At 42.1% G+C, this 23,863-nt stretch overlaps 2 protein-coding genes across 5 annotated transcripts; both read left to right on the top strand.

Annotated features, from left to right (window-relative positions):
* The first annotated feature begins 8,479 nt into the window (after positions 1-8,479).
* Positions 8,480-17,451, top strand: LOC311041205 (acyl-CoA desaturase-like). 4 transcript variants are annotated; one of them, XR_014600369.1, is made up of 7 exons: positions 8,485-8,606; positions 9,426-9,714; positions 11,812-11,942; positions 12,438-12,643; positions 12,977-13,209; positions 13,950-14,121; positions 16,245-16,399. XR_014600369.1 is itself a non-coding variant. In XM_084086111.1 (6 exons), exons 2-6 carry the CDS (start codon positions 9,453-9,455, stop codon positions 17,304-17,306), a joined length of 924 nt encoding a protein of 307 aa, XP_083942237.1. In that variant the 5' UTR covers positions 8,480-8,606; positions 9,413-9,452; the 3' UTR covers positions 17,307-17,451. The 4 variants fall into 4 exon arrangements, 3 of the variants coding, with proteins under 3 accessions (XP_083942237.1, XP_083942236.1, XP_083942238.1); XM_084086111.1 differs by lacking the exons at positions 13,950-14,121; positions 16,245-16,399 and adding an exon at positions 17,215-17,451 and having other exon boundaries at positions 8,480-8,606; positions 9,413-9,714; XM_084086110.1 differs by lacking the exons at positions 13,950-14,121; positions 16,245-16,399 and adding an exon at positions 17,215-17,451.
* Positions 17,332-21,562, top strand: LOC311041207 (perforin-1-like; the record flags this gene model as incomplete). Its single annotated transcript, XM_084086115.1, has 3 exons — positions 17,332-17,801; positions 18,476-19,084; positions 21,433-21,562. 3 exons carry the CDS (start codon positions 17,332-17,334, stop codon positions 21,560-21,562), a joined length of 1,209 nt encoding a protein of 402 aa, XP_083942241.1.
* Between the last annotated feature and the right edge of the window lie 2,301 nt (positions 21,563-23,863).

Here is a 23,863-nt window from a genome sequence, read left to right as displayed (position 1 = left end):
AGCTGCATTTCATGTCATGAAAGGTGCTATACAAATAAAGTTTATTATTATTATCACACAGTTGTCGTTGGAGAGGGCTACAATATCAACGGGGACTGGTGGCTTACACCAGAGATATTAGTGGGGGGCTGTGAATGTGTCATTTTTTGTTTTCATTTCATACTCATGTGAAAGTGCATGCAATGAGCTTGTCAGCTCATTGCATGAATATGCATCAATATTTGCCTCTGAGATGTAGTGGAGTAGAAGTAAAAGTATTGGAATTTGGAGATACTGAAGTAAAGTACAAATACCTCAAAAGTGTACTTAAGTAGCCTACAGTACTTGATGAGCACATGTACTTAGTTACTTTCCACCACCACTGAGTGTTAGTGGAAACTCATAATAACAACACTGACTCTGCAGACCCAGAGACCAGACCCACCAGACCAGCCCCAGCGGTGGTTGCTTGACAACCAACGGCGGGCCAATCGCAGCGCGACAGGCCTGCCATCCCTCGGGGCCATGGGATGGGATGCTGGCAGCGAATGAATAAACCGGTGAACAGCAGATAAAAGGACAGCCAATGAGACGCGTCGTAAGGTGGGCATCGAGTAGGGTTGCCATGTCCGCTTATTATAAGCTACTTTGGGCTCCCCCCCTGTAAAGTTGCTTCTAAATATTGGTATCTTGCGGTTTTCTTGCCTTTTTTTGCAAACTGATAATAAAGTATTCAATCAATCAATCAATCAATCAATCAATGTTGCTTAAACCAGTGGTTCTCAAACATTTTCATGGCAAGGAAGGACACCCAGATTAATTATATTTGTCTGCAGACCGGCCCCCCATCTGAAAATATTTTAACAACCCAATACATACAAGATTTGTGTTGTTATGTTTCAAAAACATTCCAAAATGACCTCTTTTTTAAGAAATATTTATTTTTTGGGGGGAAATAGCAGAGTTACAAGCTCACAACGCGTCGCAACGCATTGTGAGCTTGTAGATCTGCTATTTTCAACTAGCTGTAGCATATAGTCCCTTATTTTGGGCTTGTTTTCATTGAGCTCCACTGTTACGACCCCCTGTCTAGGGTAGGGGAGGTGACATAATAATGGAGGACAAAGTCGCTTTCACAAATGAATTGTTTTTATTTCCTTTTTTTATGCAGAGATTTCAAACTCTTTTTGTCTTTTTTCACCAGTGCCAAAGAACTTCAGGGTGCCGGTTTACATTTGTAAAAAGGCTGCCTAATAAAGAAAATTACCCCTAACCTAAACCTAACAAAAGAAAAATATACATTTACTAAACTTACTTACCTAACTAAAGAATATACAAAAACAAAGTGGTTTAACCAACAAAAAGACCAAACACCCCTACAAGGCGAGTGAATAACTAAATACAAGAAATAATGGAAGTGGACACATAGTTACAAGATAATGCTTAACTCAAAATAATACTGGGCAAAAAGCAACAAGTTTAACTATAATTAAATTATAGATTAAACTAAGAAACTGAAAAGTATAACTGAAGGGCAAACAAAAGTAGCTAAAGAACAAACAAAATAACTGATTGAATCAAAAGTCACTGATGGACAAATGAACAAACAGAAGGCAAAGAAACAGAAACAAAACAAAACAGAACAGATCAGACCAGGCTACATGGGTTCGGGGAGACAGAGGGATTGAATCTCTGCAGCTCTTTCAAGTGAGAGCAACCAGTCCCCATGACAGACAGAGCAGAATGAGCTTTTGTAGGTGAGCTTCAGAGAACAGCCAGCCCTGGCTAGGGCGGAGACAAAGGGCGACGAATGGGAGCAGGAGAACAGGGCCAGAGGCTGGACCTGTCAATCTGGACAGCTGGAAGGCAATCACTCACTCACTCATACCAGCACCACACCCAGACTCAGACTCACAGCTTCCACCACCACTCATGACCTTATATGGAACACAGAAAGACAACAATATAACACAAGCCACACATAGCACAGACATATAACCAAAATATAACCACACATAATATAACCATACGGCTAGGGCCGTAACACCCCCCCCCTTAAAGAAAACCTCCCCCCCCAAAAAGAAGTTTCTTAAGCTGGGGCATAAACACGAGAAAGGGCATCTGCCAAGACATTATCAACTCCTTTCTTGTGACGAATCTCTAAGTTGAAATCCTGTACCAGTAATGACCATCGCATGAGCCTTTGATTCGAATTTTTCATCTGTCTCAGAAAAACCAAAGGGTTATGATCAGTATAAACAACTACAGGCAATGGGCTAGATCCCACGTAAACCTCAAAAAATTGCAGATTAAGCAATAAAGAGAGAGCCTCTTTCTCAATAGTACTGTAATTACTCTGAGGTGCATTAAATTTCTTTGAGAAATAACAGTTTGGATGGTCAATACCTACGTCATCCTCCTGCAGCAGTACTGCTCCGGCTCCACTTCCACTCGCATCCACCTCCAACTTAAAAGGCATTTTGAAGTTTGGGGCAGCCAGGACAGGAGTGCTGCAAAGAAGAGCCTTACAGGACTCAAAAGCATGCTGGCAAGCAGGCGACCAAACATAAGGCTTTTTCACACTGGTCAAACTGGTAAGGGGAGCAACTACATCAGCGAAATTTTTACAGAAGGCACGATAGTAGCTCGACATTCCTAGAAAACGGCGGAGACTACGGCGTGACGTAGGTACAGGGTAGTCCACTATGGCCTTGACCTTGGCATCAATGGCCCGAACTTGACCCTGACCTACCTCTTTTCCCAAATACGTAACGGTGGCACGACCAAATTCACACTTTGACAAATTTAGAGTCAGATTAGCGCCCGCCAACCTGCCGAAGATTAAACCAAGAGTGTGCATGTGCTCAGGCCACGTATCAGAAAAAGCAACAACATCATCGAGGTACACCTCACAATTTTCCACCCCAGCTAACACATTGTGCATAAGCCGTTGGAACGTAGCAGGTGCATTACGGAGTCCGAATGGCATCACAGTATACTGATAGAGACCATCGGGGGTAACAAAGGCAGAGATATCTGAAGCACGAGCAGTTAAAGGGACCTGCCAGTACCCTTTAAGTAAATCAAGTTTTGTAACAAATTTAGCAGCACCAACACGGTCTACACAGTCCTCCATGCGAGGCAGAGGATACGAATCAGGTTTGGTAACATTATTTACCTTTCTGTAATCTGTGCAGAAGCGTTGACTGCCGTCAGATTTTGGCACGAGCAGACAAGGCGAACTCCATGCGCTAGAGCTGGGAATGGCAAGGCCATTATCTAGCAAATAATTAACCTCCTTCTTAAACAATGAGCGTTTAGTAGGATTTACCCGATAAGCATGTTGTTTAATGGGAGGATTCACACCTACTTCCACATCATGTGATAGGACAGTAGTGCGGGAAGGTATGTCTGAAAATAAAATGGGGTTATTTTCAATCAAACTAACTACGTCTGCTTGAGCCACAGAATCCAAGTGCTGCAAATAATCAGGCAGATTTTTCAGAATTTCAGAATTTTGCATCCGAGAGCCAGCCGAGCTCTTTGAACGCAAGCCATCACTCTCTGGGGAATATAGAGAAGGCACGACGGACACTACTGAGGCTACCGGGGTGGGTAGAACTGAAGGCGCAACACTCTCAGAACGATCAAAATAGGGTTTGAGCATATTAACATGGCACACTCTGGTTTTACTCCGGCGGTCTGGGGTCGCAACTACATAATCAGTATCACTAAGTTTTTTTTCTATGACATATGGGCCACAGAATTTAGCCTGAAGGGCCGAAGTGAGAAACGGGAGCAACATTAGCACCCTATCACCCACATTAAACTGGCGTGTCACCGATTTGCGATCAAAATGTTTTTTCATTTTCCCCTGGGACGCAGTCAATGCGCTGCGTGCGAGGTTACAGGCATTGTGCAGGCGGTCTCTGAATTTAGCTACATGATCCAACACATTTGAGGATGGAACAGTGGATTTCAATAGCAAGCGATCACGGAGCACCCGGAGAGGACCACGCACACTGTGCCCGAACACCAGCTCAGAAGGGCTAAAACCAAGTGACTCTTGTACACTTTCCCGCACGGCCATGAGCAGAAAAGGTAACCCCTCATCCCACGACTTGCCCGTCTCAGAACAGTACTTTTTCATCATTGACTTGAGCGTTTGATGGAACCGCTCAAGAGCGCCCTGAGATTCAGGATGATAAGCACTAGACTGTATGTGTTTAATGGACAAGGACGCGACAACCTGCGCGAAAACTTTAGAGGTGAAATTTGTTCCCCTGTCCGATTGAATGGACTTGGGTAAACCAAAAATAGAGAAAAAATTAACCAGAGCTTTTATTACAGTTTTGGCCTTTAATGTGCGCAATGGAATCGCCTCCGGATACCGAGTGGCAGCACACATTAAAGTCAACAAATACTGATGACCTGACTTCGTTTTGGGAAGTGGGCCAACACAGTCAATAATGATATGTTCGAAGGGCTCTCCCATCACCGGAATAGGTAATAAAGGAGCAGGAGGAATAACCTGGTTAGGCTTCCCCATCATTTGGCAAACATGACACGAACGGCAAAAATTTGACACATCAGATTTAAGCCCTGGCCAATAAAAATAACGCAAAATGCGGTGATACGTTTTACGAATACCTAAATGACCAGCCAAATTGTCATGTGCGAGACTAAGGACTTGAGAACGAAAAGGTTCAGGTACAACAACCTGCTGAACGGAGTTCCACCCGAGGTTGCCAGCGCCGGGCGGGAACCAATTGCGCAACAAAATGCCATCCACTACACTGTACGCACTCTGCGCATCCTGCGCATGAGCGGCCCCCCAGCAAACAGCGAGGGATGGGTCATTTTGCTGTGCCGAAACGAACGTGTCTTTATCGACATCAAACACAAATTCAGTCTTTATTGGCATCACATCAACCATCTTCTGCTTAACCATGGCGGCAGGAAGATTCACTGGTTGCTCAGAACACATAAAAGTGTCCTTCAAACTAATGTTCTCATCACAGCCCTTCCTTGCCTGTGCACGGGTCACAGCGCAGGCAGGGAACAATACCGAGGTGCCCATAGACTGATCCAAATCGATCACAGGATTCTCGACAATTTCCGGCGTTGGGAAAACTTTCTCCCCTGCCAAGTCATTGCCGAGAATTAACGAAACGCCGCCGACTGGTAACTGAGCGCGAGTACCCACCTGCACAAAACCGGAGACCAGGGGCGAACGCAAAAACACAGAGTGCAACGGAGCGCGTAATGAATTCATCTCCACCCCCAACAATAGAGCATCAGATCCACAAAAGGAATTATTCGAGAAAGGCAACACATCATATAACATGAGAGATTGTGACGCTCCCGTATCACGCAGGATTGTGATCGGTACCTGATCTTTATCCTGACCTGACAGGGACACTGAACCTTTCAAAAGGAAGGGTCCAAAACATTCCTCCATTTCATCTGACACAGGCGCCCCTGTGTCAGAGGAAAGTGGAGGAGGAATGGACCGAATGAACCCAACTGCTTTTGATTTTTTTGGACTCTGAGTTTCTTTTCGTTGTAGAGTGGGACATGCCGAAATGAGGTGACCCTTTTCATGACAATAGAAACAATCACGAGTCTCTGAACCAGAGACAACATTAGAACCAGAACGAGGCGGGCTTTTTGACACAGAAAACTTTTGATTCCCCCCCACTCTGCCGCCCATGGGATTGCGGCGTGCAGAGGGAGCAGAAAACACAGATCGGTGTGTCAAAATGAACTCATCGGCACACACCGCAGCTTTAACCACATTAAGTAGACAACTATACGCTCAGGTAGACAGGATTTAAATTCCTCTAATAATACCAAATCACGAAGCTGGTGAATAGTCAATACCTTGTTTGCAGTGCACCATTTGTCAAATAAGACACTTTTCTCCCTGGAAAATTCTACATAAGTCTGGTTGGCAGTTTTCTCACAGGACCTGAACCTTTGGCGGTACGCCTCCGGCACTAACTCATATGCCCTTAGTATGGTTTCTTTTACCACCTCATATTTGCGGCTCTCCTCAACAGTTAAGGCTGCACACACATCCCGAGCTTTTCCCACTAATTTGCACTGCAGTAATAAACTCCACATGTTCTTTGGCCACTTCACCGTGGTTGCAATGCGTTCAAAAGTGTCAAAGTACGAATCGAGTTCTGTCTCTTTAAAGTGCGGTACCAAAGGAATATGCTTACTGATGTTGAAATCCTGAGAGCATCCCGAAATCCTGGGCTGGGGGGCAGGTGACCTGTCGAGCTCTGCGGCCCTGATGCGGAGTTGCATCAGCTCAACCTCCTTGGTTTTTGTTGCGAGTTCCACCTCTCGGAGGCGGAGGGCCAGCCCTAGACTATGTGAGTCCCCCCCAGCATTGGTACGAGCTATAAGCGGATCTATCTCTGAGTCCTGAGGTGAGACACTAGCCTCTCCTTCCTCAAGCTCAGTGAGCGCAGGGGAGCCTGTGTCAGCAGTCGCCTCCACATTCTCACCCGAACGCCCAGCCATATTCTCCGCCAGCCCGATGCTTACACGCTCTATGATCCCTTTTTCAGTAAGTTTTTCCTCTATATGAGACCTTAGTTCGGCCTTATTGGTACCCGATGGGACAGAAATTTTGAAGACTTTAGCAATCAAATTTAACTCAATTTTAGTGCATTTATCTAATTTGTCTAGAGTGGGAGAAGTTGGGAAAGTTAATGCAACCTCATCTGGTTCTACCGGACATTACAATTAATCAAATACTCTACCTAACCTGCCAACCAAAACAGACAACTGGAGCAAAGTTTTGACTACTCACCAGATCGAACGAAACCCAGAAGGACCTAACCAAACCCATGCAACCTGTTAAACGAACGAATTAAACCAAATTCAAATAATCCTCAAAAAAAGGAATACGTTTTCAGGGGTAAACTTTTGAACCAAGCCGAGTCCCCAAATTATGTTATAATTTGGATCGATATTTTTTATAATTTGGAACGGACGAGCCCCCAAATTATGTTACGACCCCCTGTCTAGGGTAGGGGAGGTGACATAATAATGGAGGACAAAGTCGCTTTCACAAATGAATTGTTTTTATTTCCTTTTTTTATGCAGAGATTTCAAACTCTTTTTGTCTTTTTTCACCAGTGCCAAAGAACTTCAGGGTGCCGGTTTACATTTGTAAAAAGGCTGCCTAATAAAGAAAATTACCCCTAACCTAAACCTAACAAAAGAAAAATATACATTTACTAAACTTACTTACCTAACTAAAGAATATACAAAAACAAAGTGGTTTAACCAACAAAAAGACCAAACACCCCTACAAGGCGAGTGAATAACTAAATACAAGAAATAATGGAAGTGGACAAATAGTTACAAGATAATGCTTAACTCAAAATAATACTGGGCAAAAAGCAACAAGTTTAACTATAATTAAATTATAGATTAAACTAAGAAACTGAAAAGTATAACTGAAGGGCAAACAAAAGTAGCTAAAGAACAAACAAAATAACTGATTGAATCAAAAGTCACTGATGGACAAATGAACAAACAGAAGGCAAAGAAACAGAAACAAAACAAAACAGAACAGATCAGACCAGGCTACATGGGTTCGGGGAGACAGAGGGATTGAATCTCTGCAGCTCTTTCAAGTGAGAGCAACCAGTCCCCATGACAGACAGAGCAGAATGAGCTTTTGTAGGTGAGCTTCAGAGAACAGCCAGCCCTGGCTAGGGCGGAGACAAAGGGCGACGAATGGGAGCAGGAGAACAGGGCCAGAGGCTGGACCTGTCAATCTGGACAGCTGGAAGGCAATCACTCACTCACTCATACCAGCACCACACCCAGACTCAGACTCACAGCTTCCACCACCACTCATGACCTTATATGGAACACAGAAAGACAACAATATAACACAAGCCACACATAGCACAGACATATAACCAAAATATAACCACACATAATATAACCATACGGCTAGGGCCGTAACATCCACTGATCTCACTCAACCCAGATTCAGCACAAGCGGGGTTAAATTCATTCTACTGCTAATATGCCACCAAAATGTGGAATTGATGATGAATTGAGTACAAAGAAAGGACCCCAATGGAAACAAGCCATATAGTGCTTTCTTGGGTTTAAAATCCTCTTAACAGACCTTGTATTGAACTGTGCTTGTCTTTGCAAACTGTTAATAAAGTATTCAATCAATCAATCAATCAATCAATCAATCAATCAATCAATCAATTAAGCCCTACCAAGAGTGTGATTCCTTACTCTCCTTCAAAACCACCATAAAAGAGCATCTGCCTGCAAATGGTAACTGGTCTGGTCCTATTAACGTCTAAGCTTAACACCAGGAAATGCAAACTGTTAATAAAGTATTAAATCAATCAAAAAAAACCTGGTTGGCAGTGGTTGCTTATTTCTCATGCAATCTGGCAACACTGCCCGCTTGTCCAATCGCTGCCAGACGAGCCGCACTTCATCTAATTCTCACACAGATGCAACATCAGCAGCAGTCCGTTTATTTCCTCTTCTGTAAGTCGTAGTTTTGGTGGCAACATAACTTAATACCACTCATTAAAAAACCCTTCAACCCTCGTCAAAGTCTACATCTGGTGAGTATGAATTAATAGGCGTGGGTGGCTGGCTGCGCGTTTCCTATATTCGATTTTTCCCTGTAAATATAAATATTATGCTTATGCAACAGCATCATCACGTTCCATCCTGTCTGTCTCCATGCAGTGTTGCCATGTCCGCTTATTAGACGCGACTTTGGGGCTTGTTTTTGTCGCGTACACGTAAATTATTGGTTGTTGCGGCTATTTTTTTGGGCTTGTTTCTAAAGTGTAGTTGCTTATTTGGGGCTTGTTTCCTATTGTTGTTTAAACCAGTGGTTCTCACATATTTTCATGTCAAGGACCCCCAGATTAATATGTAATCGTCCGCACATCCATCCCCAATTCCCCATCTAAAAAGATTTTGTAACAGGGACACCAGCCCCCCATGCAAGATTTTGTGTTCATTTATTCCACATTTCCCCTTCTTTTTTTCCCTCCCATGATTTTATTTAAATAGCAGCTCTACAAGCTCTATTTTCAAATGGCGCTCAGGTGGCCTATAATAGTCGCTTCTTTTGGGCTTGTTTTCATAGACCTGGTTGCTTATTTTCCTCGCTGAATCTGGCAACACTGTCTCCAAGCCCAGGCAAAGCAGCAGCACTGCAATTAATGCAGACGTGCTTTTGTAACCGTATGGTCTTGACAAAGGATCTGATATAATAACAAAATATATGTCGTTTTTTTTTTTTTTTTATAATATATATATAAAAATCTAATGTAAAAAAATATAAAATATATATTAAAAAAATATATACAAATATAAAAATATATGTCGTTTTTTATTTGTTTTTTATTTTCTATAGATTTTTTTTGCAGACAATATTATTAGCAGCCAAACCAACCATGACGGAGGCTGAGAGCTCAGATTATCCGGTGAAGCGCATCATCAGGTCCAGCATCAGCAACGGGAATAGTAAGGTTGTTTCAGAGCCGACGACACAGACAGAAGATGATGCCTTTGACCACGCATACCAGGAGAAAGAAGGCCCCAAACCTCAACGCATCATGGTCTGGAAGAATGTCATCCTAATGACTTTATTGCACGTAGGAGCTGCCTATGGCGTTTCACAAGTCCCTGCAGCAGCTCCATTGACCTTGGTTTGGTGTAAGTATTGAGTAAAGTAGTGGTCCGGGGACCCCCAGGGATACTTGAGGGGGTTCTAGGGGGTCCCCAGCTAAATGATAGATTAGGAACCAAATGGACCCTTATGGGTCTGTAACTCTGAGAGTGTACAAATGGAACCAAATGGACCCGTCAGGGTCCATTTGGTTCCATTTGTACACTCTCAGAGTTAAGTTAACATTGATTTTACAACATGAATTGGGGTCCCGAGATAGAAATGCCATTAAATGTGGTTCCGTAGCCCTAATGCATGTCAAACTGGGGGCCCTTAAAATGTATCTTTTCAAATGGGGGTCCGCGGGCTAATAAGTGTCCATTTGGGGGTCCTTGACATGAAAAAGTTTGAGAACCACTGAATGGTTCTCAACCTTTTCAGGCCACACCACCCCCCAAAATAATCATATTCTACAAGCTCACTCACAACGCCAACGCATATCTTTAAGTCTGTGTGTGCAGATGTGGTCGAATAACGTCGAGGAGGGGTTAAATAATATTTTAGAAGCCATAAAGTCACAGCTCTAACGTTATGTCATAATATGGCTTCAAAAGACACCAGCCCACTTTCTACCAGGTGGTTATAGGCTAATCGTGAAGAGTGGTTTGCCTGCATTTTGCCGTGAGGCGTAAAATTTCCATAGGACGTGGTTAACTCGACTATTGTGGTCAAATCTGACACAAGTTTGTTTCTTAGTAGACTGACAGCAAATGGGGAGAGAGATGGGTAGTGACACGCAGCTCAGGTCTTCGGGAACGGGATCGAACCTGCGACACGCTGTCAGGCTGGCATTGCAGCCTATAGGGTGCCTGGACCGCCACGCTGCGGACCAGGCCTAAATCTGACACGAGTTTGATCAGAGTCCTGGCCTGAAGACAAGCCAATTTTGAATCCTATCATGGTGCCTCCCACTGGTGGCACTATGATACTTTTACAAACTGATCCTAGCATCTGCCTCAAATTTGGCCAGCAAAGCCTTTAAGACCTCTATGATGTGACATTGTGAAGGGCTTGAGTTTTCGTGGAATGGTATCGTGGTGACACGGCAAATTTGCATGCTCATTGTACTGTAATGTGGATATCCGCAACATCAAAACAACACGCCTGTTAATTACAGCTTGTTATAGACATTATTGTGCACTTCACGACACTGAAACAGGAACTTGGCTGTTCCTATTTAAGCGTCCAGTTGTTGTTTTACCAATGACTGGTGATTTCTGATATTCTTATTTAGCTGCTGCTCAGAGGTATCTTTGTCTATTTCTGCCCTTTCAGGTGTCATGTCTGATTGAACCGTTATACAGGATTTTGTTCTCCATGTACAAAACATTACTTTTTTTTAAAGTAGAATTCACATCCACCTACAGTACGTGTGGTTCTTAGGACACGGCAGTCTGCTCCTTTGTGCAGAATCCCAAGAGTGTGAGGGTTTGGAATCATGTAAAGTCACGCCGGCTGCCACATGTCCCAACGTGCGAGAACGCTGCGAAGGTCCGAGGGCTCGATCACCACCGCTTTCAGCTAGAATTGAACCTTAGAATGGCTGTATCCATGGTTATACCCATGTGTCCTAGGACCGAGCACCGACATTATCACAGTTTAACCCAAGACCGGGAAAGCCTATACGTTGTTATACCTTTAAAACCGGGAAATGACATTTTCGATGTTGCTTTGTATATGTATTTTGAATAAAAGATTTAAGATTTTCAGAAAACCTAGGTTAGGATTTAGAAGGCATTTTTAAAATCGGCCTCAGATCTAAATGGGTTAATGACACAAGATGCCCCCCCTTAACTCATGTAATTACTCAATTACATTCACCGGCTTCGAACTCATTTGTGAATAGTCTGGAGTAATTGATACTATTTCCCTTTTCACTGATCGCTGGTTGAAAAGCATCGCTCCAATTAGTTCCTTGTACACCCAGATGTCGACTTTAGTAGTCATGTGTTGACGCCCCCACAAATTCATTTTTGCACAGTGAGTCATCCAAGTACAATAAACGATTCATGCCATGGGGTGTGAATGTGCGAGAAAGTTATTATAGTGTTGTTTGATGACGAACTCCTTTGTTTCTCCCGCAGCTGTGTTTTGCTTTTTGGTAAGTGCTTTAGGAGTGACGGCAGGAGCTCATCGACTGTGGAGCCACAGATCTTATAAGGCCTCAGTGCCCCTAAGAATCTTCCTTGCTCTTGCTAACTCCATGGCCTTCCAGGTAACTGCAGAGCGTTAAAGGGATGTTTCACTTTCAAACATGTCTTTTTTTTTTGGTAAATTCATTTTTTTCATTTTCCCAGAAAATGATATAAAATTTATAATATATAAAATGAATGAAAAAAGTAATTGAAAAAACACAAATGTCAGTCACCAGAACCAAGGACGGGTGTTTTCGATGAATCTATCATGGTTAAAATGGAGTTTGAAGTTTCAATGGGTTTATATAGGAAGGGGGCGTGTCTGATAAATTGAATATCAAATATCTAAATACTGAATCAAGCAACTTAAAAACTGTATGCCCACAAAAGCCTGAGTAGACGTTTAAATGACCCCAAACACGTTAAAAGTGAAATATCCCTTTAAGGTCACAGACAGTCATAACATGCACACACGCACAGTTGGAAGTAACAGTATAATGGCAGTTATCATAACAGCGTAAGTACCATCTTGACTGCACAGTGTATGTAATCTTTGTCTTTGCATCAACCCACAGAATGATATCTTTGAATGGGCTCGAGACCACAGGGTTCACCACAAATATTCAGAGACCGATGCTGACCCTCACAACGCCACCCGGGGCTTCTTTTATGCCCACATTGGCTGGTTGTTGGTGCGCAAGCATCCCGACGTCATTGAAAAGGGAAAAAAGTTGGAGCTCAGCGACCTAAAGGCTGACAAAGTTGTGATGTTTCAAAGGAAGTAAGTGCATTTAAATCAGTCAAGTGGAAGTATTTAAGTCTAAACGGCTTCAATCTGTTTTTAGCATTCCTTCCTTTTCTTTTTGTAGCGTTGTTGATTTAACCTGTTTTGTATTAGAAAATGTAAAGGGTTAAGAAAATGGGAAGGGGCCCATTGGTAGATTGACATAGAAGAATACCAGTTGTAAAGTGTATGCCATTCACTTACATCAGAGCTTAAATACAAGCACATTATATGTACACTGTCAGTCCTGAGGGAATTAAACTAAAACAAATTCCACTTAGGAAAATAATAAGTACATGGGTTTGAACTCCATCCGTTTCCCCTCTATAGGTATTACAAGCCGTCTGTGTTGCTCCTGTGCTTTGGCCTCCCCATGTTCGTGCCTTGGTACCTGTGGGGAGAGACACTATGGGTGGCATACTTCGTCCCAGCTCTGCTGAGGTACACCTTGGTTCTGAACGCCACCTGGCTGGTCAACAGCGCTGCTCACATGTGGGGGAACAGACCCTATGACCAAAACATCAACCCCAGGGAGAACAAGTTTGTCGCGTTCAGCGCCATAGGTATGAACGTTCACCACTCAAGCCCTAGTTCATTCTTAACCCATAGAGCCCGGGAAAGCATCATTTGTGTCATTTTAAGATTTCTTCGGCTATTCAAAAATAGCAGATCTACAAGCTCATAGCGCGGCACTCTCTGTGCCGCGCTATGAGCTTGTAGATCTGCTATCTTTGAAAAATCGTCAAAATGTGTGCAAATCTTGGAATACACATATATTTTTAAAGCGAACATTTGTAAAATATTTAGTTCCAGGGACGCCAGAATCAAAGATTGGAGTTACAAATGCCCACTTAAAAAAAATAATCTAAAAAAGTAGATCTACAAGCTCATAGTGCGGCCCTCGGTGCCACGCTATGAGCCAGGTTGAAAGTGATTAAGTTACAGTCTATAGTATAGAGACAATTAAACAATGATTACTATAGGCCCCTTTTGTTCTTACGTCATGAATGATTGAGGCAAAACAAAGGAATATTGGATTGGAGGCAAACATGTATCAAACATGGTAGTAGGTTAGGTACTCGCCATCTTTAACGTGTCATCTGGCTGTGTTGTTGGGTTCCAAAATTAAAGCAGTAAATGGCTCCATCTTGAGAAATTATCACATATAAACTCACGTCACCAGGCTTTGGAAAGCCTGGTTTATGTTCCAAACAAACCAGTCTGATGCGGTCTAGAGCCCGCCTACCAGCCTGTAATTTGCAGACAGACATAAAGGCACATAACGTTTCCATATCTGCTCTAGACCCAGACCGGATCTGTAATCTACAAAGCGAATTGAGCCAAGTGTAACCGCATAACAGCTGCCACTGCTGGTCAAATAAATTGAAGACAACTAATGGTTAAATATAAAGATATAAAACAAAAGGATTGGACATGAGGCGGTGCTTGTGTTTCTAGCACACACTTCAAATCAGGTAAGGTTTACATAAAAGTATTGTATGTTGTAGGTATGGAATGGATATAAGGTTTGTCATGCCTATTCATCAGAAGTTGATTGGGTAACTAAGGAATATAGGTGTTTTCTCTCAGAACTCAGCCAAGTAGCGCATGATGTGTGTCAGGTGTGTGTTCAAGAAGGTACAGTAACAAGATACAATAGGTGGGCACCTCAGTGTTAAATTGGCTTTTTTTTCTCCAAAATGTAAAGAATATATATATTTGGAAAATGTTTTTAAGCAAATTAAAGTATACATGATTAGAACAAGCTTAAACATTCGACAATTAAGGTCCAATATTTCTACAATTGCTACAAATTGCTACACAACCTGTATATCCAGTCATTTTGGGGCATAAACAAGAAGTTGAAGGGTACATGTTGTACATGTATACTTTACATTACTAAGACCAATTAACATTAACATTTTGGACAAAATTGCCGATTTTACATCGAGGTGCCCAGATGTCCCTAGTGCCCACCCATCCTGTATCCGTGTTGGTATCCATGTATTGATTGTCTAACGTGTACAGCTAATGTTTTGCCTCCACTTAGGCTGCGGCCACTGAAAATGGAAGTGCTGTCGTAAAAAACAACATTCATTATGCTTGAATAACGATTAAAGCTTCAGAGCCACCTTAGGGGGGTCTCATTAGTGTTCATTTAACTCTGAGAGTGTACAAATGGAACCAAATGGACCCGTTCCATTTGTACACTCTCAGAGTTACAGAGACACATAAGGGTCAATTGGGTTCCTAACTATTAATTTGGCTGAGGACCCCCTGGAACCCCCTCAAGGACCAATGGTGGTCCCCGGACCACTGGTTGAAAACCACTGGTATAGAGTTATATGGTGCAAGCAAGCATACATACCTCAGTCCTCAGGCGCAGGTGTGCCTACTTTACTGTTAGCCTACTATCTCCTTCTCTGAGCCTGTGAAGCAAATACACAAACTAATCATTAATAGGAGGCTGAAGAGAAGATTGTACTGAATTATATGTAGACTCAAAGACAAACACTTGTATGCCAATAGCTTACAGAGTGGCTATTCGGCTAGTTTGAAATAATAATATTAATATTAATATTAATATTCATAATATTTGAATTCCACATTAAAGGATATTTCACTTTCAAATAAAATAAACATTACAAAAAGATATGGAAAATAAATGAAAAGATAATGGAAAAATCACGGCCCCCTCAAGCATTAGAATGTTTCACTAAAGGGTGAGGGGGGCGTGATTATTATTTGAAAGTAAAATATCCCTTTAAGTTTACAAAGTACTTGACAGAAACTGATATGATATGAAATGATATTGGGTTTAATACAAATAATATATACAAAATAATAATAAGTAAAACAGTAAATAAAAAAATACATAGAACATGTAAAAACATAAAACCAGGGACTCCCTTTAATGCATCCATAGGCCTAGTTAAAAACAACTGTAACTAGATGTGTTTTAACTATGTTAACTTTTCTTTCATGAATACAATAATATTTTTGTCCAATTGGTATGGTAGAGTATGTGCACAATATAATTGGGGTGGTTGTATTTTGTCTCCCTGCTCTTTTATTGAGAGTATTTGAGACATTTAGATCATGTCAAAGGTCATGTCTCACCTAGAAACAGGATCTGACGACAACTTTTTTCCTGATGGTCAAGATTCAATTTATCCCCTGAGCTGGCTTTATTAGCTCAATGGTAATACAAATTCAGCACTTGCGCTGTAAACCGGGTTCAAATCCGAGGTTGAAGAGGAAAGTTACATCGTGCTCCATGCGTGCTTTAAGTTTGTTTATGAAACTTGGTGTGTTGATGACTCTAAGGTTTTCAGCAAGATAATTCCAGAGTTTGGAGCCATAGCTATAGCTAGCCTACTGACTTTACTAAATGATCAGTAAATCTCTTTTTTTCCCCTTCTTCTTCGATCGCTGTACATTTGCACATGTGTGTGCCACCATCCTCTTTACCCATCATCCACCTTCCATCAAGATCATTTAATCGCTAAAACCTATACATTCCTCATCCTTGCTAAACCACTGTAGGCTTATACTGTCACAGGTGCATCTTCACTTTCATCCTCCTGTGTTCCTCCAGGGGGCTTGAACTTTGCCTGTCTTGGTTTTCAATGCAGAAGCAGCTTTAATAACAGTATGTCAGTCTCAAATTGAAAGTCTCAACTAAAGAATCACAGGAGGCAGATGGAAGGTGAGTGTAGAATTATCCGAGCTTTTCAGCAGGGAAGTTTGCGTATAATTATTGCCATGTTATATGTGTGTATTTTTCTGCTTACTTAAAATTGTATAAACTAAAGTTTAGTAGAAAAGGTCAAAACAAATGCAGATTGTGAGGGCCACGGCTCTGGCCTGTGGTCTCGGCTCCAAAGCAGAGGATGTGACGTGGGGTTTGCATGAGAGAAACAGGTGTTGATTGATTAGATCAGATAAGGACAGTAGCCACTGTTAGAGCACAGTGCAGGAGCCTGAGTTGCGTCATGTAAGACAGTACCAAGTCACGTGATTAATCAACAGAAGGTTTCACCCACATGGGTAGACCAAACCCATATAAATAGAGTGGATGCTCACTAGTCAGTACGAAGTGTCCTGCAGGCATCAGTGTTACTAGTTGACAGGGTGTCATTGGTGCGTTCGTCATTTTCCATTGCGAGCTCCGAGAGACTGACGGTAAGAATTGAGTGTTTACACGACGATAAATGTATGAATTTCTGATATGTTTTTTTAGTTTTGTGTGTATATTCAAGTGATTTTCTTTTGGGTGACTTACTCACTGTAGCTGTTAATTTGGGACCCTGAGTGAGTCACTAATATTCATCCATAGTAGCCTACATTTTATTCTTATATCTGTTAATGTTTGATTAACCATTAACGAGCTTTGGTTAACGGTTATGAAAAAACATTAAAAGGGTCATCCTGTAGAACCAACCATCTAATTTTACATTGGAACATGTAATACAGTATGTTCCAGGGGCCACAAGAAAGCTCAGCTATTATCAATGACCAGACTAAGTGCATTTTGTAGTAAAGTAACAGGTACCAATTTCTTTTAGTGAGACCTTGTAGACTGCTGGAGGCAAAAGACAATGGTGACCTCAGTCATGTGTCACACCCTGATGACCCTGGGTTTCCTGATCATTTCTAACCTCGATGCCATCGATGGAGCTTTCATGTGCCGCGCAGGTACCCTGGAACAATGTCACACTCTCCCGTTCGTACCGGGGCACGACCAAGCGGGAGAGGGCTACGATGTGGTGAAGCTGGAGCCTACTGGTGCTTATGTGTTTGAAGTCAACAAATACCTGAGCCCAACAAGCTCCTGCACGATTTGTACTAATCCTCTGATGGACGACCAGTTCCAGAAGCTTCCTCACTACATGGCAGACTGGCACACTCACTCGGACCGTTGCAAGAGTGTAAATCAGACCTTTTCCTCGCTTACCTCTGCGGTGCAGAGTGCCAGTTCTGTGATAATGAATAACTGGCGTCTGGGGCTAGAACTGCCGGTCAAAGGGGGTGGGTTGAAGGGTGAGGTGCAGATGGCGGGCAGTAAGTCTAAGGTGCAAAGCTTTTCATCCTCTTCTTTCCAGTCAGAGAAAACTTCTCTCAACGTCAACCAGTTCCACTGCAAACACTACAGGTCAGATCATGTTTTTTGCTCTTTGCTTGTTCTATCTAAAGTCATTAGGGCTGATCCAAGATCATCCCCATGTCTCTCCATCGTCTTTAATCACTTAAACCCTATATAAATGAAAATCTTTATTTCGAACATGTTAAAATTAGACAACCAAGTCAAAAAATGTAATATATGCAATATAATAAAAAATACAAAACAAATCAAAAACAAGCCTCAGGCAACAAAATACTATAATTCTACATGTTGAAAAAGGAGACGTCAAGCGGCATCGCTTGATGTGTACATTTTCACATATACCAACATGGTATACTGTACATTTAAATAAACATTTAAATCTTTCACCACAGAGAAATTAAACAGATAATTAAATAGTGTAATAATGTAATTCATATATAATTATCTAAAATGATAATATACACCCTACCCTCCTTATCTTGTGTATTATATTCAATTTCTTATAAAACGTATACATTTGGTGCGAATCACTACACACAGAATACTTATTTATTTATTTATTTATTTATTTATTAGTTATTGAGTAGTTGTGGTGCTCAATGAATACGTTTAACGTTAAGGTAACAGAACACTTGAGGACACAAACTGTACAACGACTAACAACTAACCATACCATATTTCAAAGCTAATGAAACATGCCATCCTTCTCCTTCATACTGTAGATTTCGAGTGCCCAACAGAAGTCCTCTGTCAGTGCAGTTCCAGCAAGACATCCAGTCTCTTCCACTGGAGAACATGGCCAACACTACTGAGGCATACCGCAGCTTCATTGAGATCTATGGGACGCACTACATTCGTCTGGTGGACCTGGGGGGTCGAATGAACAAAGTGACGACCATAGACACTTGTCTGGCCACCCTGAATACTGTCACTGTAGGTCAGGTGGAGCACTGCATGAACATGGGGATCATGGTTGGGCAGGGGCTCGTGAAACTGGCCCAAGTGGCCCCCAACATGACTAGTGAGGCATGTAGAAAGATTCTCAACAACCGCGACACTGTGACAAATGACGAAAACGGTTTTCTTAAGCATATGACTGAGGTGGTTGGAGGAAACGGCTGGAGCGGAGAGTTTTCTCTGACGACAGAGGACTCGGCCGGCTTCACAAAATGGAAGGACAGCCTTAAAACGTCGCCTGACATATTGTCTTTCAATCTGTCGCCACTGCACGAGTTGGTTGCAGACGCAAAGATTAAGTCCAACCTGCGAAAAGCCATTAGAGCAGCGGTGTCAAACTCGCGGCCCGCGGGCGTTTTGCGGCCCACGGAAAGGTCCGTGGCGGCCCAGGAAATACTTTTAAAAATAGTAAATTGATACTACATCTAACAGACAGAGTCGCATTTTGCACTCACTTGCTGTGCGCGGCCAAGCAGCTCTCCCCCACACGCTGCTACTTGGCTGAGTACCTCTGATGGCCCTGCCATTGTCTCCCCAGCTGTGGAATGTTGTGGCTGATTGGCTCGTTAAGAGTCTATTCAACTACTAGTCGAGTAGTAATGGCTATAGGCTACTCTTTGATCCTCACACAGGAGTCAGCACAGCACGGACATGTATTCTCTCTCTCTCTCTCTCTCACACACACACACACACACACACACACACACACACACACACACACACACACACACACACACACACACACACACACACACACACACACACACACACACACACACACACACACACACACAAACGTAGTGCAGTGTTATGAAAACTGAGTTTTTTTCAAGCAAAGAGATGTCAGGTGTCTGGGAGCAGCAAGTGATTTAGATGAATTTTCATGCTGGCTACACCATGTAAATGTGATATTTTTGAAAATATAATAATGGTAATAGCCTAGGTAGTTTAAATGTATCAAAGCTGCTTCTTTTATTTCTCAGGAGCTTGCCCAATGAAATCCTCATCAGTATTAATTGAACTCAGAGCGTATTTAAATTCAATCTGGGAAAGCATCTGTGTCATTTTAAGATTTATTTGGCTATTCAAAAATAGCAGATATACAAGCTCATAGTGCGGCACTATGAGCTTGTAGATCTGCTATTTTTGTAAATGTAAATAATTAAAGTAGCTAATCTTCATAAAACATTTTTTAAAGTGATATACTGTAGATAGCAGTGACTGAGATGTAGTGGAGTAGAAAGTTCTGGAAATTGGAAATACTCTAGTAAAGTAAAACTACATCAAATCTGTACTTAGGTACAGTACTTGAGTAAATGTAATTAGTTACTTTACACCACTGTTCTATAAATGTAATTATTTAACCACCCACACACATTACCAGGTATTGTTTAACTTCAAATTTAATTATTCTACTTAAAATGGTTTATATTAATTATAATAATAATAATAATAATAATAATAATAATAATAAGGGTAATTATTATTATTATTATTATTACCCTTATTATTATTATTATTGTTGTTACAAATTGCATTGTTTGTTTTCTGAGACAAGACAACAGATTGAAAAACAATGCTGTATAACTGAATGCGTGTGAGCGCGCATGTGCATCCGCAACTGGTTCCTGCCCACCTCAAGTCACCATTTGACCAATCTTGCCCGGACACCAAAATGAGTTTGACACCCCTGCATTAGAGAGTATATAATTGATAATGGCATTCAAACAAATGATCCACAGATGATACACAGCTGCCCTCTCCCGACTGCTGCTCCCCCTGGGAGGGGTCATGCCTTTTTTTGCTTTTATTTTAATGTTGTTTTATGCTTTTGCTTTTCTTTTTTGCTTCATTGTTAAATTAGTTGTACTTTTCTGCCTACTCTGTGTAGAGTTTGCATGTTCTCCCCGTGTCTCCTAGGGTAGTTAATACCCTCACAAAAACATGTAGTAATCCTGGTCGCTATACCGCCTCCCCCATGACAGCCGGGGCGCCTGATGGAGGGGAAGGGAACTGGTTGGAATAACGTGTTCCTTCCACACGCTACGTCCTACCGAGGAAACTCCCCCCTTTCAGGTGACAAGAAGGTCAGTTGGCTCTCATGCATTGAACGAAGCATAAGCTCGGCCCTGGCCTCCCTAGGCTGTGGGGGACTGGTGTAGCGCTGGTGTAGGGCTGGTGTAGTGCCCAGGATCACTTAGGAAATTGGCACCGGGTGAAAAAAATGGGTTACAAAAATCGCGGGATAAAAATGTAAAGAAAAAAAAAATGGTTGTACTTCTTCTGTGATTATATTCTTTCTCTGTAAAGAACTTTGAGCTGCATTTCATGTCATGAAAGGTGCTATACAAATAAAGTTTATTATTATTATCACACAGTTGTCGTTGGAGAGGGCTACAATATCAACGGGGACTGGTGGCTTACACCAGAGATATTAGTGGGGGGCTGTGAATGTGTCATTTTTTGTTTTCATTTCATACTCATGTGAAAGTGCATGCAATGAGCTTGTCAGCTCATTGCATGAATATGCATCAATATTTGCCTCTGAGATGTAGTGGAGTAGAAGTAAAAGTATTGGAATTTGGAGATACTGAAGTAAAGTACAAATACCTCAAAAGTGTACTTAAGTAGCCTACAGTACTTGATGAGCACATGTACTTAGTTACTTTCCACCACCACTGAGTGTTAGTGGAAACTCATAATAACAACACTGACTCTGCAGACCCAGAGACCAGACCCACCAGACCAGCCCCAGCGGTGGTTGCTTGACAACCAACGGCGGGCCAATCGCAGCGCGACAGGCCTGCCATCCCTCGGGGCCATGGGATGGGATGCTGGCAGCGAATGAATAAACCGGTGAACAGCAGATAAAAGGACAGCCAATGAGACGCGTCGTAAGGTGGGCATCGAGTAGGGTTGCCATGTCCGCTTATTATAAGCTACTTTGGGCTCCCCCCCTGTAAAGTTGCTTCTAAATATTGGTATCTTGCGGTTTTCTTGCCTTTTTTTGCAAACTGATAATAAAGTATTCAATCAATCAATCAATCAATCAATCAATGTTGCTTAAACCAGTGGTTCTCAAACATTTTCATGGCAAGGAAGGACACCCAGATTAATTATATTTGTCTGCAGACCGGCCCCCCATCTGAAAATATTTTAACAACCCAATACATACAAGATTTGTGTTGTTATGTTTCAAAAACATTCCAAAATGACCTCTTTTTTAAGAAATATTTATTTTTTGGGGGGAAATAGCAGAGTTACAAGCTCACAACGCGTCGCAACGCATTGTGAGCTTGTAGATCTGCTATTTTCAACTAGCTGTAGCATATAGTCCCTTATTTTGGGCTTGTTTTCATTGAGCTCCACTGTTACGACCCCCTGTCTAGGGTAGGGGAGGTGACATAATAATGGAGGACAAAGTCGCTTTCACAAATGAATTGTTTTTATTTCCTTTTTTTATGCAGAGATTTCAAACTCTTTTTGTCTTTTTTCACCAGTGCCAAAGAACTTCAGGGTGCCGGTTTACATTTGTAAAAAGGCTGCCTAATAAAGAAAATTACCCCTAACCTAAACCTAACAAAAGAAAAATATACATTTACTAAACTTACTTACCTAACTAAAGAATATACAAAAACAAAGTGGTTTAACCAACAAAAAGACCAAACACCCCTACAAGGCGAGTGAATAACTAAATACAAGAAATAATGGAAGTGGACACATAGTTACAAGATAATGCTTAACTCAAAATAATACTGGGCAAAAAGCAACAAGTTTAACTATAATTAAATTATAGATTAAACTAAGAAACTGAAAAGTATAACTGAAGGGCAAACAAAAGTAGCTAAAGAACAAACAAAATAACTGATTGAATCAAAAGTCACTGATGGACAAATGAACAAACAGAAGGCAAAGAAACAGAAACAAAACAAAACAGAACAGATCAGACCAGGCTACATGGGTTCGGGGAGACAGAGGGATTGAATCTCTGCAGCTCTTTCAAGTGAGAGCAACCAGTCCCCATGACAGACAGAGCAGAATGAGCTTTTGTAGGTGAGCTTCAGAGAACAGCCAGCCCTGGCTAGGGCGGAGACAAAGGGCGACGAATGGGAGCAGGAGAACAGGGCCAGAGGCTGGACCTGTCAATCTGGACAGCTGGAAGGCAATCACTCACTCACTCATACCAGCACCACACCCAGACTCAGACTCACAGCTTCCACCACCACTCATGACCTTATATGGAACACAGAAAGACAACAATATAACACAAGCCACACATAGCACAGACATATAACCAAAATATAACCACACATAATATAACCATACGGCTAGGGCCGTAACACCCCCCCCCTTAAAGAAAACCTCCCCCCCCAAAAAGAAGTTTCTTAAGCTGGGGCATAAACACGAGAAAGGGCATCTGCCAAGACATTATCAACTCCTTTCTTGTGACGAATCTCTAAGTTGAAATCCTGTACCAGTAATGACCATCGCATGAGCCTTTGATTCGAATTTTTCATCTGTCTCAGAAAAACCAAAGGGTTATGATCAGTATAAACAACTACAGGCAATGGGCTAGATCCCACGTAAACCTCAAAAAATTGCAGATTAAGCAATAAAGAGAGAGCCTCTTTCTCAATAGTACTGTAATTACTCTGAGGTGCATTAAATTTCTTTGAGAAATAACAGTTTGGATGGTCAATACCTACGTCATCCTCCTGCAGCAGTACTGCTCCGGCTCCACTTCCACTCGCATCCACCTCCAACTTAAAAGGCATTTTGAAGTTTGGGGCAGCCAGGACAGGAGTGCTGCAAAGAAGAGCCTTACAGGACTCAAAAGCATGCTGGCAAGCAGGCGACCAAACATAAGGCTTTTTCACACTGGTCAAACTGGTAAGGGGAGCAACTACATCAGCGAAATTTTTACAGAAGGCACGATAGTAGCTCGACATTCCTAGAAAACGGCGGAGACTACGGCGTGACGTAGGTACAGGGTAGTCCACTATGGCCTTGACCTTGGCATCAATGGCCCGAACTTGACCCTGACCTACCTCTTTTCCCAAATACGTAACGGTGGCACGACCAAATTCACACTTTGACAAATTTAGAGTCAGATTAGCGCCCGCCAACCTGCCGAAGATTAAACCAAGAGTGTG

This window comes from Gymnoscopelus microlampas (genome assembly GCF_963454915.1).
Source record: "Gymnoscopelus microlampas genome assembly, contig: SCAFFOLD_25, whole genome shotgun sequence".
NCBI lineage: Eukaryota > Metazoa > Chordata > Actinopteri > Myctophiformes > Myctophidae > Gymnoscopelus > Gymnoscopelus microlampas.
This window is presented reverse-complemented; position numbering and strand designations above follow the sequence as displayed.

Bases quoted from the DNA above. Each gene is read 5' to 3' on its own strand.
- LOC311041205 (XM_084086111.1), top strand. From the start codon at position 9,453: ATGACGGAGGCTGAGAGCTCAGATTATCCGGTGAAGCGCATCATCAGG. The intron at 11,943-12,437 runs GTAACTGCAGAG...ATCAACCCACAG, and splicing joins CTAACTCCATGGCCTTCCAG to AATGATATCTTTGAATGGGC. The intron at 12,644-12,976 runs GTAAGTGCATTT...TCCCCTCTATAG, and splicing joins GTTGTGATGTTTCAAAGGAA to GTATTACAAGCCGTCTGTGT.